The sequence below is a fragment of the Oryctolagus cuniculus genome, chromosome 16 (genome assembly GCF_964237555.1).
Source record: "Oryctolagus cuniculus chromosome 16, mOryCun1.1, whole genome shotgun sequence".
NCBI lineage: Eukaryota > Metazoa > Chordata > Mammalia > Lagomorpha > Leporidae > Oryctolagus > Oryctolagus cuniculus.
This window is the reverse complement of record NC_091447.1, coordinates 63,893,125-63,907,388: the sequence shown is the minus strand read 5'-3', so window position 1 is coordinate 63,907,388 and position 14,264 is coordinate 63,893,125. Positions and strand designations below refer to the sequence as shown.

General features: G+C 48.6%; 2 protein-coding genes across 2 annotated transcripts; both read left to right on the top strand.

The window, feature by feature from the left end:
- The first annotated feature begins 1,799 nt into the window (after window positions 1–1,799).
- Window positions 1,800–6,469, top strand: LOC100341902 (olfactory receptor 7A10-like). The gene has a single exon (XM_051835788.2). The coding sequence runs from the start codon at window positions 5,035–5,037 to the stop codon at window positions 5,959–5,961; it is 927 nt and encodes a 308-aa protein (XP_051691748.2). The 5' UTR covers window positions 1,800–5,034; the 3' UTR covers window positions 5,962–6,469.
- Window positions 6,470–8,973: 2,504 nt separating this feature from the next.
- On the top strand, window positions 8,974–10,082 carry LOC127488110 (lysosomal alpha-mannosidase-like; the record flags this gene model as incomplete). Its single annotated transcript, XM_070059324.1, has 3 exons — window positions 8,974–9,156; window positions 9,277–9,379; window positions 9,824–10,082. Coding segments are annotated over 3 exons (426 nt in total), but the record flags the coding sequence as incomplete, so codon positions are not given.
- Between the last annotated feature and the right edge of the window lie 4,182 nt (window positions 10,083–14,264).

Sequence of the window (14,264 nt, the reverse complement as noted above, 5' to 3'; positions counted from 1 at the left end):
TTCCTCTTGTCCATCAAAATCTTGTACCACTTGACCAGCCACTCCCCAGTCTCCTCTTCCACCTACACTCCCTGGCATTTGCTAACCACTCTTTCCTTGTCTATTTCTATGAGACCAACTCTGCAAGATGCTGCTTATCAGTGAGTCATGTGGTATTTGTCCTTCTGTGCCTGGCTTATTGCTCTTATCATGATGTCCTCCAAGGGCATTCATGTTGTCTAGAGTGACAGAATGTCCTTCTTCCAATAGCTGAACAGTATCCCATTGTGTATTAACACACAAAAATCAATACACAGGCAATGCCATGGCTGAGAAAGAACTTCTAAGATCAATCCTATTCACAACAGCTACAAAAGATTAAATCCCTTGAATAAATTTAACCAAGGAGGACAAAGATCTCTATGATCAAAAAAAAATCTTTAAAGAAAGAAAAAGGAGACACACACACATAAAATTGAAAAATCTTCCAAGTTCATGGATTGGAAGAATCAATATCATCAAAATGTCCATACTACAGGAAACAATTTACACATTCAATGTGATCCCAATCAAAATACCAAGGCCATTCTTCTCAGGTATAGAGAAAATGATGCTGAAATTCATATGGAATCTTGAGGCCCTGAATAGCTAAAGCAATCTTACACAACAAAACGAAAGCTGGAGGCATCACAATACCAAATTTCAAGACATACCACAGGGCAGTTACAATCAAAACAGTCTGATACTGGCAAAAAAATAGATGTGTAGATCAATGGAATAGAATAGAAACTCCAGGAATCAATCTACACATCTAGAACTAACTTATCTTTGACAAAGGAGCTAAAAGCAATCCCTGGAGCAAGGACAGTCTCTTCTATGAATCGTGCTGGGAAAACTGTATTTCCACCTGCAGAAGTAGAAAGCAAGACCCCTACCTTACACCTTACACAGAAAACCCACTCAAAATGGATCAAACACCTAAATCTATGACATGATACCATCAAAATACTAGAGAACATTGGAGAAACTCTGGAGGAGATTGGCATAGGCAAAAACTTCTTGGAATATACCCCAGAAGCTAGATAATCAAAGCCAAAATTGACAAATGGGATTACATCAAGCTGAGAAGTTTCTGCACTGCAAAAGGAACACTCAGCAAAGTGAAGAGGCATCTGACAGAATGAGAGACAATATTTTCAAACTATCCAACTGATAAAGGATTAGTAACCAGAATCTACCAAGAGCTCAAGAAACTCAACAACAACAAAACAATCCAGTTAAGGAATGGGCAAAGGGCTTGGACAGGCATTTTTAAGAGAGGAAATTCAAAAATCCAACAACACTTGAGAAAATGCTCAGGATCACTAGCCATCACACAAATGCATATCAACTTGTGTAAGCATGGGGACTAATTTATGTGTGTGCAATTCTTTCCAAGTCAACCTGGTACCATGTGAACTACAGCCAATCATGTGTGTGAACATAAACATACATGTGGACATACACACATTGCAAATTCACCTGAATGCATGAAAACACCCAGAACATCTTGGGGCTGGCAATGTTGTGTAGCAGATTAAGCTGCTGTGTGGCACCAACATCCTATATGAGCACCATTCAAGTCATGGCTGCTAAACTTCAGAACAAGCTCCCTAATAATGCACCAGGGAAAGCAACAGAAGTTGGCCCAAGTGCTTAGGCCCCTGCACCCATGTGTGAGACCTAGACGAAGCCCTGGAATTCTGGCTTTGGCTCTGCCCAGCAGTGTTTATTGCAGCCCTTTGGGGGAGTAAACCAGCAGACAGAAGATCTCTCTCCATCTGTCTCTCTCTGTCTCTCTCTCTCTCTCTCAATCTCTCAACCTTTCTGTAAATCTGTATTTCAAATAAACAAATAAATTTTTGAAAAAAAAATACACATATTACCCCAAAGTTTGATAGCTGTGATTTTCTCTGTGCAGCAGGTCTGGAACATAAATTTCCCTGGTTTGACAGTTCCATCAAAACCATGCCTTTGCAAGTGGAAGGAATCAAAGCTACTTTGATAGACAGAGTTACAACCCTTTACCAAGGACAGATTAGGAAATTTATATAAAATGGAGGAAGGAAGTAAATTTTTCTCAAGGATCTTGGGTATTTTTTAATGGGAAACACAGATGATGATATAAATAGATGTCAAGGGGTGTGTATTCTCCCAGCAGTGGAGATACTCCTCAAGAGGCCCACATTCCATTTCATACTATATGGCGTTTGATCCCCACTATGCTTCAGATTCAACTTCCTGCTAATGCACATCTTAGGAGCAGCAGGTGGTGGCCCATGTTTCTGGGTCTCCACTGCCCACATGGGACACCTGGTTGAGTTTTGGGCTCTTGGTTTTATCATGGCCCAGACTCACTTGTGATAATTTTGATGTAAACCAATGAATAGGAGATCTGGATCTGTCTTTGCTGTCTCTCATTGTCTCACTACCTTTCAAATACACATCAACAGATAATCTTTTCAATATGACACATCAGCACAATGAATGGTATTCAGTCTAAAAGCAGAATGGAGCGCTCTCATTTTGGGAAACCACGGATGAACCCAGAGATCATTAGAATAAGTGAATTAGCCAGGCACAGAGGAGAATTACCACATGATGGCACTTGTGAGCAGAATCTTATCAAGTTGATTTCATGGAAGTGGACAGTGGAATAGTGGTTAGCAAAGATCAGGGTGAGCAGGTGGCAGCGTGTGATGGCAGAGGTTGGTTAGTGCATTCAACGTTTCAGTTGGATAAGAAGAAAACCTTCTGGTGTCTACCACCCAGTAGGGTGACCACAGTTAACAATAGTGCTCTCTGTGTTCCAAATAGCTAGAAGAGAGGATTCTGAATGTTCCCAACTCAAGGAAGTGACCAGCGTTTAAGGTGATAGGTTTGCTTTGATCACGGCACAATGTATACGTGCATCTAGACACTGCACTGCCCCCTTCATTATGTCAACTAAAAGCAAAATAAACCATATATCAGCTCATCTCCTCTAATTGACAAACATTTGTTAATGAGAACTAAAAGGTGGTTCTTCTTTTAAGGTTTATTTATTTATTTGAAAGTTGGAGTTACAGAGAGGTAGAGGCAGAGAGAGAGAGAGTGAGAGCAAGTGAGCGAGCGAGAGAGAGATGTCTTCAATATGCTGGTTCACTCCCCAGATGACTGCAAAGTCTGGAGCTGTGTAAAAGGCAGTTCTTAAAGTGTGCTGTAATTTTCCATTTTTCTGGCAAAAGTGTGATGAATCTAAAAAATACCATGATGTTTTACATCAGAGAAATAGTTTCTCCTTTTTTTCTTTTGAAAAGGGTTTTGAAATGTTTGCTAATATGGAATGGTCAATGATATTTCATTACGAAAGGTTGAGAACAAGAGAGAGGGAGATCTTCCATCTCCTGGTGTGATCCCCAATAGCTCATGACAGTCAAGAGTGTGGAAAGCTGATCAGGACCCACTATCTGGTTTTCCCATGTGAGTACCAAGGACCCAACCACATGAGCCATCACCTGCTGTCTCCCACAGTGAACATCAGTAGAATCTGGATTGAAAGCACAGCCTAGACTTGAAAAATGGACCCCTTATATGAGTCTTGGGCATCCCAACGGCATCTTAATGGCTACAACAAATGTCTGCCATAGTTTTCCCTTCTTGAAGAGGGAAGGGAATATGAAGTTTTGAAGATATCAGGAGCTGGCATTCCCAAGAGATGTTTGAAAGCTGTAGGCAACTAACAAGATAAGTTCTTTGACCCCAGAGAACATTTTAACTCAAGAAAAATAAATTGGTGGGAGATTTGACCTATAGGAGGCAGAGGAGTTCACAGAGAAAGAATAATAACAGCTAAGTACACACCTGACTTCTTACCTGTTCTCTTGGGAATAGAGAATCAGCAGGGGAAAAAATGGTTTTTTTTTCTGCCCAGACCAGTGTCCCTGCAGGGAAATCAGGAGTGCAGAGGCTGGAACACCAAGAGGGAGCTGTGCCTAATGAACAGAGACAGGGAGCTGTAAATACAGTCCTCTTCTGTGGTCCATCAAGAGTACAACCTCGACCTGGACAAAACACAGTGGTTGCTTTTGGAGTCTTGATCTGACTCTGAAACCACTGCTGTACTCCTTCCTGCTGTCTTGTCACTTCTAAAGCTTCTGTCTCCATCATCAATGATCCAGGGAGGAATAACTTGTCCATATGGGGGTTCTCTTCTGAGAGAACCCATCTAGGTGAGCCTGAGAGCCCACTCACTACTGCAGGAATGGCTCCGAGAGAGTGGAAGCTGAGAATGTTTCTGTGAAGTCACCTGATGTCCAAGCAAGTCTAATTCAGATAAACAGGTTGTATTCTTACTCTTCTTTCTTGATAATTATTCACTGTATTTATCTGCAATGCTGGAAAACAGAAGTGTTCATTGAAACCAGCCATCCAGAACTCATAGTTGGCAACAAAATGATGGTACTGGAAGAACAGATAGAGCAGAGATTGAGAAGTGGCTCCAGGAAAAGTATAACAATGATCCAAGGGAAGAGAAAAACAGGATGGTGACTCTGGAAGGATATAAACAATGTAAGTGCATTTTCTTACATTTTTACCTATATTTGTTTTCATTTGTTGGAGAAGCAGACAATCACAGAGGGAAAGAGACATAGAGTAATACAGTGTACTCTGGATCACTCCACATATGCCTACAACAGTTAGTGCTCTGCCCGGAGAAAGCCAGGAGCTGGAAACTCCATCTGGGTCTCTGATGTCAGTGGCAAGAACACAACTAAATAACATGACACTTACTGCCAACCAGGATAGATTAGGAAGCAGAGTAAGAGTTCAAACCTAAGCAAGAACCAAATAGAAACCCTACTTGGGTATGCCAACAGGGATTCTCCAAAATGGAACCAGATAGACCCATGCATAAATACATAAATCACTACTCCAACAAGTAATTACTATTCATGCATTTCATTCTGTGGGCAATGACTGTATGCAAAAAGTAGACATGCTGTTTTTGTCCTTCCTGGTCATCATCTCAGCCAAATGGAACCAGGCAATGAAACACGACTGTCAACATTTCTTCTTTTGGGATTCTCAGAGGACCCAGCACTGCAACCCCTCATATGTGGGCTCTTCCTCTCCATGTACCTGGTCACTGTGGGTGGGAACCTGCTCATCGTCCTGGCCATCCTCTCAGACAACCACCTCCACACACCCATGTACTTCTTCCTCTCCAACCTGTCCTTGGTGGACGTCTGCTTCACCTCCACCACCGTCCCCAAAATGCTGGTGAACATCCAGACGCAGAGCAAAGCCATCAGCTATGCAGGCTGCATCACCCAGATGTACTTCTACTTGCTTTTTGGAGGTTTAGACAACTTCCTCCTGGCTGTGATGGCCTATGACAGGTTTGTGGCCATCTGTCACCCCCTGCACTACATGGTCATCATGAACCCCCAGCTCTGTGTGCAGCTGGTCCTGGTGTGCTGGGTCATCAGTGTCCTGCATGCCTTGTTACACAGCCTACTGGTGCTACAGCTGTCCTGCACACACCTAGAAGTTCCCCAGTTTTTTTGTGAACTGAATCAGATGATCCACAGTGCCTGCTCTGACACCTTTCTGAATGATGTGGTCATCTATTTTACAGTCGTGCTCCTGGGAGGAGGCCCTATGGCTGGGATCCTTTACTCCTACTCTAAGATTGTCTCCTCCATCCGTGCCATCTCCTCAGCTCAGGGGAAGTATAAAGCATTCTCCACCTGTGCCTCTCACCTTTCCATCGTCTCCTTATTTTATTGCACAGGGCTAGGTGTGTACATTACTTCTCCCATTACCCAAGACTCACACTCAACTGCAACAGCCTCGGTGATGTACACCGTGGTCACCCCCATGCTGAACCCCTTCATCTACAGTCTGAGGAATAAAGAGATAAAGAGGGCTCTGCAAAGATTTTTGGGCAGGAAAACATGATGGGCAATTGCCTTAGGGCTGAAGGAGTGCCAAGAATAGCAGGACGCAAAGTCTCAGGAATTCTCACTCTTAAATCTGATTGTGAGGGCAGAATTTTCTCCCATTGCTTACTTACTGGGGTTTCGATTGTTGAAATCAACTACTCTATACAAGTTAAGTAACTCACTTATTATGCTCTGCTCTCTTCAGTATCCTTCGTTTTCCCCTTTGATGTTTTCCTTCTTTCCCAAAGTTATTCCTAAAATTGAAACAGAAATAGGTAGAAATTTCTATTTGCCTCATGAGACAGTAGGAATATCTTATCAATATTCCTAGTTGACATATATTGTACTGAGTAGTATCTTAATGGAGGGTTAATCTAACAGGTATAAAGTTAACTGAGATCTTTGTAAAATATAGGAATGGGGATAGGAGAGGGAGGAGGAAGAAGAATAGGAGTGTGGGCGGGAGGGAGGTAGGAAGGGAAGAATCACTGTGTTCCTGAATCTGTGTGCAGGAAATACATGAGATTTGTATACCTTAAATAAAATTATATTTTAAAAGTCATGCGTTTTACTTCTATGGTTACAATACTTGTGCAAACTAAAGTCATGTATGAAATCTGTAGTACGCAATTCTGAAACTGTATTTTTTCTCTTTTATAAAGTGAATCATTTCTGTTTATCACTACTTTAATATCTCTTCCAGATAATGTGCCATTTAATACATTCTTGTGTCTTATTATTTATCATTGAGTTTTAGTCTCATATATAGGATCCTGCTTCTTTTTCTTTTAAAGATTTATTGCTATAACTAGTACTCAAACAGTATTTTTCACTTTATGTTTCTGTGTGGGAGCAAACTGTTGAAATCTTGACTTAATGTATGCTAATCTGATCTTCTGTATATAAAGAGAATCGAAAATGAATTTTGACATGAATGGAAGGGGAGAGGGAGTGGATAAGGGGAGGGTTGCGGGTTGGAGGGACGTTATGGGGGGGAAGTCATTGTAATCAATATTCTGCACTTTGGAAATTTATATTCATTAAATTTTAGTTAAAAAAGATTTATTAATTTATTTGAAAGGCAGAGTTATGGAGGAGCAAAGGAGGGGAGAGAGAGAGAGAGAGAGAAAGTCTTCCATCTGCTGGTTCACTCCCCTAGTGGCTGTAATGGCCAGAGCTGGGCCAATCTGAAGCCAGGAGCCAGAAGATTCTAATGGATCTCCCACGTGGATGCAAAGACCCAAGGACTTGGGCCATCTTCCACTGTTTTCCCAGGCCACAGCACAGATCCGGGTCAAAAGTGGAGCAGCCGGGACTTGAACCAGCACCCATATGGGATGCCAGCACTTCAGGTGGTGGCTTAACCCCTTATGCCACAGTGCTGGCCCCTAGGTCTTGTTTTTACACCAGCCCCATGTCCATAGTTTCCACTACAGAGTCTGCAGGACAGGGCCCCAGGGGGGATCTACTTCATCTCTCTTTATAACACAGATGTTTATCATCTAAACAGCATCTTGAAATGATTCCAACACATGAATGGTGGAGAGAGGTTGGACATTATGTGGTTATGGATGTGAATGAGCCACACTGGGGGCTTCTGATGCATAGCGTTTTATGTGCATGCTGTGTATTTTGGTTGTTCTTAGCGTTAGTGGCCCATGTATGATTTTTTAAGATTATTTATTTATTTATTTGAGAGGTAGAGTTACAGACAGTGAGAGGGAGAGACAGAGAAAGGTCTTTTGTCTGCTGGTTCACTCCCCAAATGGCTGCAATGGCCAGAGCTGCGTCGATCCGAAGCCAGGAGCCAGGAGCTTCTTCTGGGTCTCCCGTGCGGGTGTAGGGGCCCAAAGTCTTGGGCCATCTTCTACTGCTTTCTCAGGCCATAGCACAGAGCTGGATGGGAAGTGGAGCAACTGGGATCGAATCGGTACCCACATGGGATGCTGGGCTTCAGGCCAGGGCGTTAACCGTCTGTGCCACAGCACCAACTCCTAGGTAACCTTGTCTTTCCACTCTCCGGATAAAACTAGAAACTTAGAAGGGTGAGACTGGTATTTGGACCTGCTAAACGCAGCTTCTCGGGGGAGAAGCAGGCATCTAGTCCACTCATAAAGGAACTTCCCTTTTTTCCATTCTAACGGGAAACTGGCCTGACTTGTGTCTTGGGTTGTGCACACTGTGAGCCCATCTGACTGATACCACAGGAGATAAAAGGCACCATTGCAGAGCCTGTCCCCCCAGTTCGTTCACATTTCTCAGTGGTGCTTTGGGCCTTGCCATCCCTGTAGCTCTTGAAAAATTATCCAGTCGCCCTTGCAGAGGGGGACCCACAGAATTGCCCTGGGTGCTCCTGTGGGCCCTCACCGCAGGGCCTGAGCTCTGGATCCGCATCCATAAACTGCTCTAAGTCCTCCTCGTGACAGGCCAGGACTTGCCAGAGACTCAGGGTGGTCGCAGGGGCCAGGCTAAGGCTTTGTGGGACTCCTAGGATTGGGTACACCTGCTGGTGACTCCTGGTGACATATGCAGGCTGGAGCATCTAGAATGGCCCAGATCACTGAGGGGAGCTCTGGCACTGTAGGCAGAGATAGAATGCGAATGGAGCCTGCAGAGGGTGGGGCTTGGCTGGGGGTTTCGTTTGGCCTGGTTGGGAGCCACCTCGGGGACCTCAGTTGCACTTGGGAGCCGGTCAGTTAGGTCTGCCGCCTCGGGGGTCCCTCCCGCACCTGCGCTGGGTAGGGCAGAGCCCTAGCTCCTGCCCTGCCACCACCTCCCTGTCTCTGCCCTGCCCCACCCCTTATGCATCTCCCTCTTGCCTCGCCCATCCCACTCATCCTTTTCCTGATCATCTCTGGCCTCACGCAATCGCCATTGGTACCGCCCCTTTGGTCCTCATACACCAGCAAGTGGAATCTTCCTCCACCTTGGGGCCACCCGTCCTCTCGTTGGCTCAGTCCTACAAGATCCCGTCCATTCCTCTCCTCTGAGCTTTGCCCACCTTGCTCCAAGCCCCGCCCCTCTCTGACTCAGCCCCGCCTCTGTCTCCCCTCAGTTCTCAGGGCTGTGCCTGGAGCTCCCGCCCTCCGTGCACCTGCTCACCCTGGCCCGCTGGGGCCCACAGACGCTGCTGCTGCGCTTGGAGCACCAGTTCGCCAGTGGGGAGGACTCGGGCCGCAACTTGAGCTCTCTTGTGACCTTGGATTTACAGGTAGGAGAGCAGAGGTGGGAAACTGACTGGAAATGAGCGTGAGTGAGAGACAAAGTGGAGGGTGGGGTGGGGGAGCCACTTTGGCTCCCACTGATCAGGTCCTGTCCACTGTTCCCACAGAACCTGTTCTCCACCTTCAGTATCACCCGCCTGCAGGAGACCACGCTGGTGGCCAACCAGCCCCGGGCCAGCGCCTCCAGGCTCCAGTGGACACCGGACACCGGTGGGCACCTACTGTAGGAGAGGTGGGCTCCTGCCTGGAGCTGGCAGCTGGGGGCGGTGTATGAGGCATGGGAATGTGGTCCAGGATCCAGTGTAGAACCTGAGGACCCTGGGCAGATCCAGGCTCAGGGCTTCAAGGTCCAAAGTGGGTTCAGCAAGTGAGCAATAGGTCATGTGGGTTGAGCATTGGGGTCCGGGAACAAGTTTCAAGGGTCTCTGTGGTTGTCTAGTTCTGGGGTTGCTTTGAGGGTGTGAGGGCGAGGGCCAGGCATTGCAGAGGAATGCGGGGTAGGGGGGTGTCTAGCAATGGTATTTAGGCATGCAGAAATAGTTTAATGTCCAGGATGAGCCCTGGGGGGACATCTGGAGACCCACAGGTATTCAGGCCCAGGGGAGGGAGTGAAGGAGGGCGGGGAATTCTCACTCTTGGGTCTCCCCTGCCCAGGCCCCATACCAAACCCCTCGGTGCCCGCTCTGGACCTGGCCACCATCACGCTGCAGCCCAGGGAGATCCGCATGTTTGTGGCCTCAGTCCAGTGGAAAGAGGTCGGCAGGACCTGCGGGGAAGTCGCCTTGCAAGCCTGAGCTCTCTGCTCCTGGGGCGAGTCCGACTCTTCCCCTCTGCCCCCGTGCTGCCACCCAAAATGTCATTAAAATAGTGATGACACTCAGGTCACTGAAGGACTCTTTGTGGCATCTTTTAGAGGGAGGTAGAATGTATGACCTAGAGGCTGGCGCTGTGGCATAGTGGGTAAAGCCACCGCAAGCAGTGCCAGCATCCCATATGGACCCCGATTCGAGTCCCAGCTGCCTCACTTCTGATCCAGCTCTCTGCTAATGTGCCTGGGAAAGCAACGGAAGATGGCCCAAGTCCTTGGGCTCCTGCACCTGCATGGGAGACCCAGATGGAGCTCCTGGCTTCAGCCCAGCTCTGGCCATTGCAGTCTTTTGGGGAGTAAAACAGTATATGGAAGATTTATCTCTGTCACTCTGCCTTTCAAATAAATAAATAAATTTTATATAAAAAATTCACTGGCACTGGCACTGTGATGTAGAAGGTAAAGCTGCCACCTGCAGTGCCGGCATCCTATATGGAGCCTGCTCAAGTCTTGGCTGCATCACTTCTGATCCAGCTCTCTGCTATGGCCTGGGAAAGCAGTGGAAGATGGCCCAAGTCCTTGGGCCCTTGTGCCTGCATGGGAGATCTGGAAGAAGTTCCTGGCTCTTGGCTTCAGATTGGCACAGTCGTTGTGGCCATCTGGGAAGTGAACTCGTGGATGGAAGACCTCTCTCTCTCTCTCTCACTGTCTCTGCCTCTCCTCTCTCTGTGTAACTCTGACTTTCAAATAAATAAATAAATATTTTAAAAAATTCACTTACTTATTTGAAAGGCAGAGTGATGGAGACAGAGACAGAGATAGAGATAGATCTCCCATCTGCTGGTTTTCTCCCCAAAAGGCCTCTAAAGTTGTGCTGGTGGTGACCAAAGTCAGGATCCTAGAACTTCATCCAGGTCACTCACATGGATGACAGGGACCCAAGTACTTAGGCCACCAATTTTTGCCTTCCTAGTCACATTAACAGGTAGTGGAACCACAAAAGGATCCTCAAGGATTGGAATTGTTGCTGCTATATGAGACGTTGGATTGGCAAACAGCAGCCTAACCCACTGGGCCACACTGCTTGTCCCCTCCCCCTTACCTCAGTTGACTTTTCTTTTTAAAAAAAACTATGTATTTATTTGAAAGGCACAGTTACAGAGAGGTAGAGGCAGAGAGAGAGAGAGAGAGAGAGAGAGAGAGAGAGAGAGAGGTCTTCCATCCACTGGTTCACTCGCCAAATCACCACAATGGCCAGAGCTGTGCTGATCTGAATCCATGAGCCAGGAGCTTCCTCCAGGTCTCTCACGTGGATGCAGGGGCCCAAGGACTTGGGCCATCCTCTACTACTTTCCCAGGCCATAGCAGAGAGCTGGATCGGAAGCGGAGCAGCTGAGACTGGAACTGGTGTCCATATGCGATGTTGAATCTGCTTAAGGCAGCTTTACCCACTACACCACAGTGCCAGTCCCAAGATATGTTTCCATTCACTGGTTCATTCCTCAAATTACCAGAACAGTCATGGCTGAGCCAGAGTGAAACCGGGAAGCAGGAATGACATCTGGGTCTCCCACATGAGTGACAGGGGCCCAAGTTCTTGATCCATCTTCTGCTGCCTTCCCAGGTACCTTAGCAGGGAGCTGGATCAGAAGTGGAGTCACTGGGATTCAAGCCTGTGCCTCATTATGGGATGCTGGCCTTACAAGCAGTGGTTTCACCTGCTATGCCACAATACCAGCTCCAAGGTTGTGCCAGTTTTTCTAACCCCCCCCCCATTAAGGGAGACTGGACCTGGCCAGCGAGGGAGGCTCGGGTATGGTGACCAGGGTGCCCACAGCTCCTGATGGGCCTGGGTTATCTTAGGCTCTTATCTGAAAAGGTTCCTGAGTCCCAAACTGCAGTCAAAGAAAGAGGCCAACAGGGGGAGCCCCAGGGCCAGCTGCCACCCTGTTTGGGGCCCTGATGCTGGGCTATGGGCCAAGACCTCTTTGTAAGTGGGGGTGGCCAAGTGGGAGGAAGGAAGCCCCCAGGCTGGGTAGGGAAGCCTGAGGAGGGTGCCCTGGTCCTGCTTTTACTCAGGCCTGGAGCATGGTTGCTGGATGGCCCTTTCCCCGATTTTCCCAAGTCACTGCTTTGATTGGAATGTTGGTGAATCCACAACATGAGAGGACACAGCTGCTGTGGATTGAATGGGATTTGGCTCCTGAGCTCATGCAGATTTTTTTTAAGATTTATTTTATTTGAAAGACAGAGTTACAGCGAGAAGTAGAGAAAGAGGTCTTCCATCTGCTGGTTCACTCCCCCAAATGGTCACAATGGCTGTAGCTGAGCTGATCTGAAGCCAGGAACCAGGAGCTTCTTCCAGGTCTCCCATGTGGGTGCAGGAGTCCAAGGACTTGGGCCATCTTCTGCTGCTTTCCCAGGCCATAGCAGAGAGCAGGATCAGAAGTGGAGCAGCTGGGACTTACAGGCAACACTGGCCCCTTGTCTAGCTTTTCTAACCCTAAGTCATAGACTTAGGGTACTGAGTGGGGGGAACTTCATTTAGTTATGGTGTTTAGGAAGTGCACCTTGGGGTTGAAGACTGAACTCCTCCACCCAACATGCACCTCCCTGCTAATGCCCCTGGCAAAGCAGTGGCAAGATGGCCCAAGTGCTTAGACCCCTGCTGCCTATGTGGGAAACTCAGCTAGAGTTCCAAGCTTTTGGCTTCCACAGTGCCCCATCCTGGTGGTGAGAGGCTCTTTGGAGTTTCAACCGACAAACGATTCTCTCTCACTCTCGCTCTTGCTCTCTCTCTCCACATCACTCTGCATTTTGAAGATTATATATATATATATATATATATATGAACCTTTAGAAAAAAAACAACAACCGGGAGTGGCAGACCCTTAGGTCACTGGGGAGCTCTCCTTGCAATGCTGTTCTTATGAGCGTGTTGGTTCTGGAGGTCTGAGTGGGGCCCAGCAGCTGTCCCTGCTTCCTGGTTGAACGTGGGCCCCTATCTCTGCCCGTGCCTCACCCATCCTGTCCTCTGGCCTCAGCTTACAGCTTAATCGATGGAACTCATCGTATATGAATGGGGAACATCCCAAGCCATGGACCCAAGCGAGTGTCCTTTTGTCCGGAGTGGCTGTGGCGGGTTCCTTGGCTAGTGCCAGGCTGATTCACACGGAAGGTAAAAGGCGGCACCCTAGGGGGTGCCCCACCCAAGTTGTATTCCTAGGCTGGCAGGGATGGTTCCTTAGATCCGGTCAACCACAAATCTCTTTCTCTTTAAAAAAAGATTTGTCTTTAATTGAAAGGATGAATTACAGAGAGGCAGAGGCAGAGTGAAAGAGAGAGAGAGAGAGAGAGAGGGAGAGGGAGAGGGAGAGGGAGAGAGAGAGAGAGAAATATCTCCCAACCACTAAGCAATCTGGGATTTGGTTTTCTTACTACAAAGATGAGGCTCTGGCTGCCCTGGTGGGAGCTGAGGCTCTGCGAAAGAACTTTGTTTCCCCAGCGGGCAGAACCGCATCTCATCAAGCCCAGTTCGGTCCCTCCAGGGTCCAACCTTGATGGGACACCCCAGAATCTCCCCCCACCCCCCGCATACCCTGTACCCTCTAGGAAAATCCAGAAGCTACAGGAAAACAGCCCCTACCCTCAACGGGGCAGAGTCATTCCCGTGCCCCACGGAGTGGCGAGCGGCTAAGGGCGCCCCTGGGCATCCAGCGCCCCGAGGGCAGCACCTGTCCCGCGCTTGGCTGGGTTCAGGGACAGCTAGGACTACTCAGCGGCAGCTGAGTGCAAGTTGGCCCCGCCCCTCTGGCGCCGATTGGCCAGGCTGCGTTCTGGGGGCGGAGCCTTCGCGCCAACCCCCCACCCACTCCCTGGCCAAACCCGGGAACCCTCCTGAGGCAGCGCCGGCGGCTGAGGCGGCGGCGGCGGGGACAGTGGAGCCATGACCGCCCTCGGTCGTGCTTCGGGGGTCCGTGTCGGCGGCTGGGGGGACGCGGGGCGCGCCGTGCGGGGACCGCCCCCGCCTCTGCCCGTCCTCTTTGTGGTGTTGGTGGCGGCGCCCGGCACTCACGCCGCGGGATACGAGGTGAGCGAGCCCGCGGGTGGGAGCAGGAGGCGGCCGGGGGAAGCCCTGGGGAGGGTTCGCGGGTGTGGACGGGTCCGATCCGGGGTGCCTCGAGGGGCGGCGGGTCCCACACCGGATCCGAATGCGTGCGGGCTGCCATGGATGAGGTCCCCGCCTCCCCGGGTCCCCGGGCCGCCGGCCTGAGTGTGCGAGCCCCG

Coding starts and splice junctions, on each gene's coding strand:
- LOC100341902 (XM_051835788.2), top strand. CDS start 5,035: ATGGAACCAGGCAATGAAACACGACTGTCAACATTTCTTCTTTTGGGA.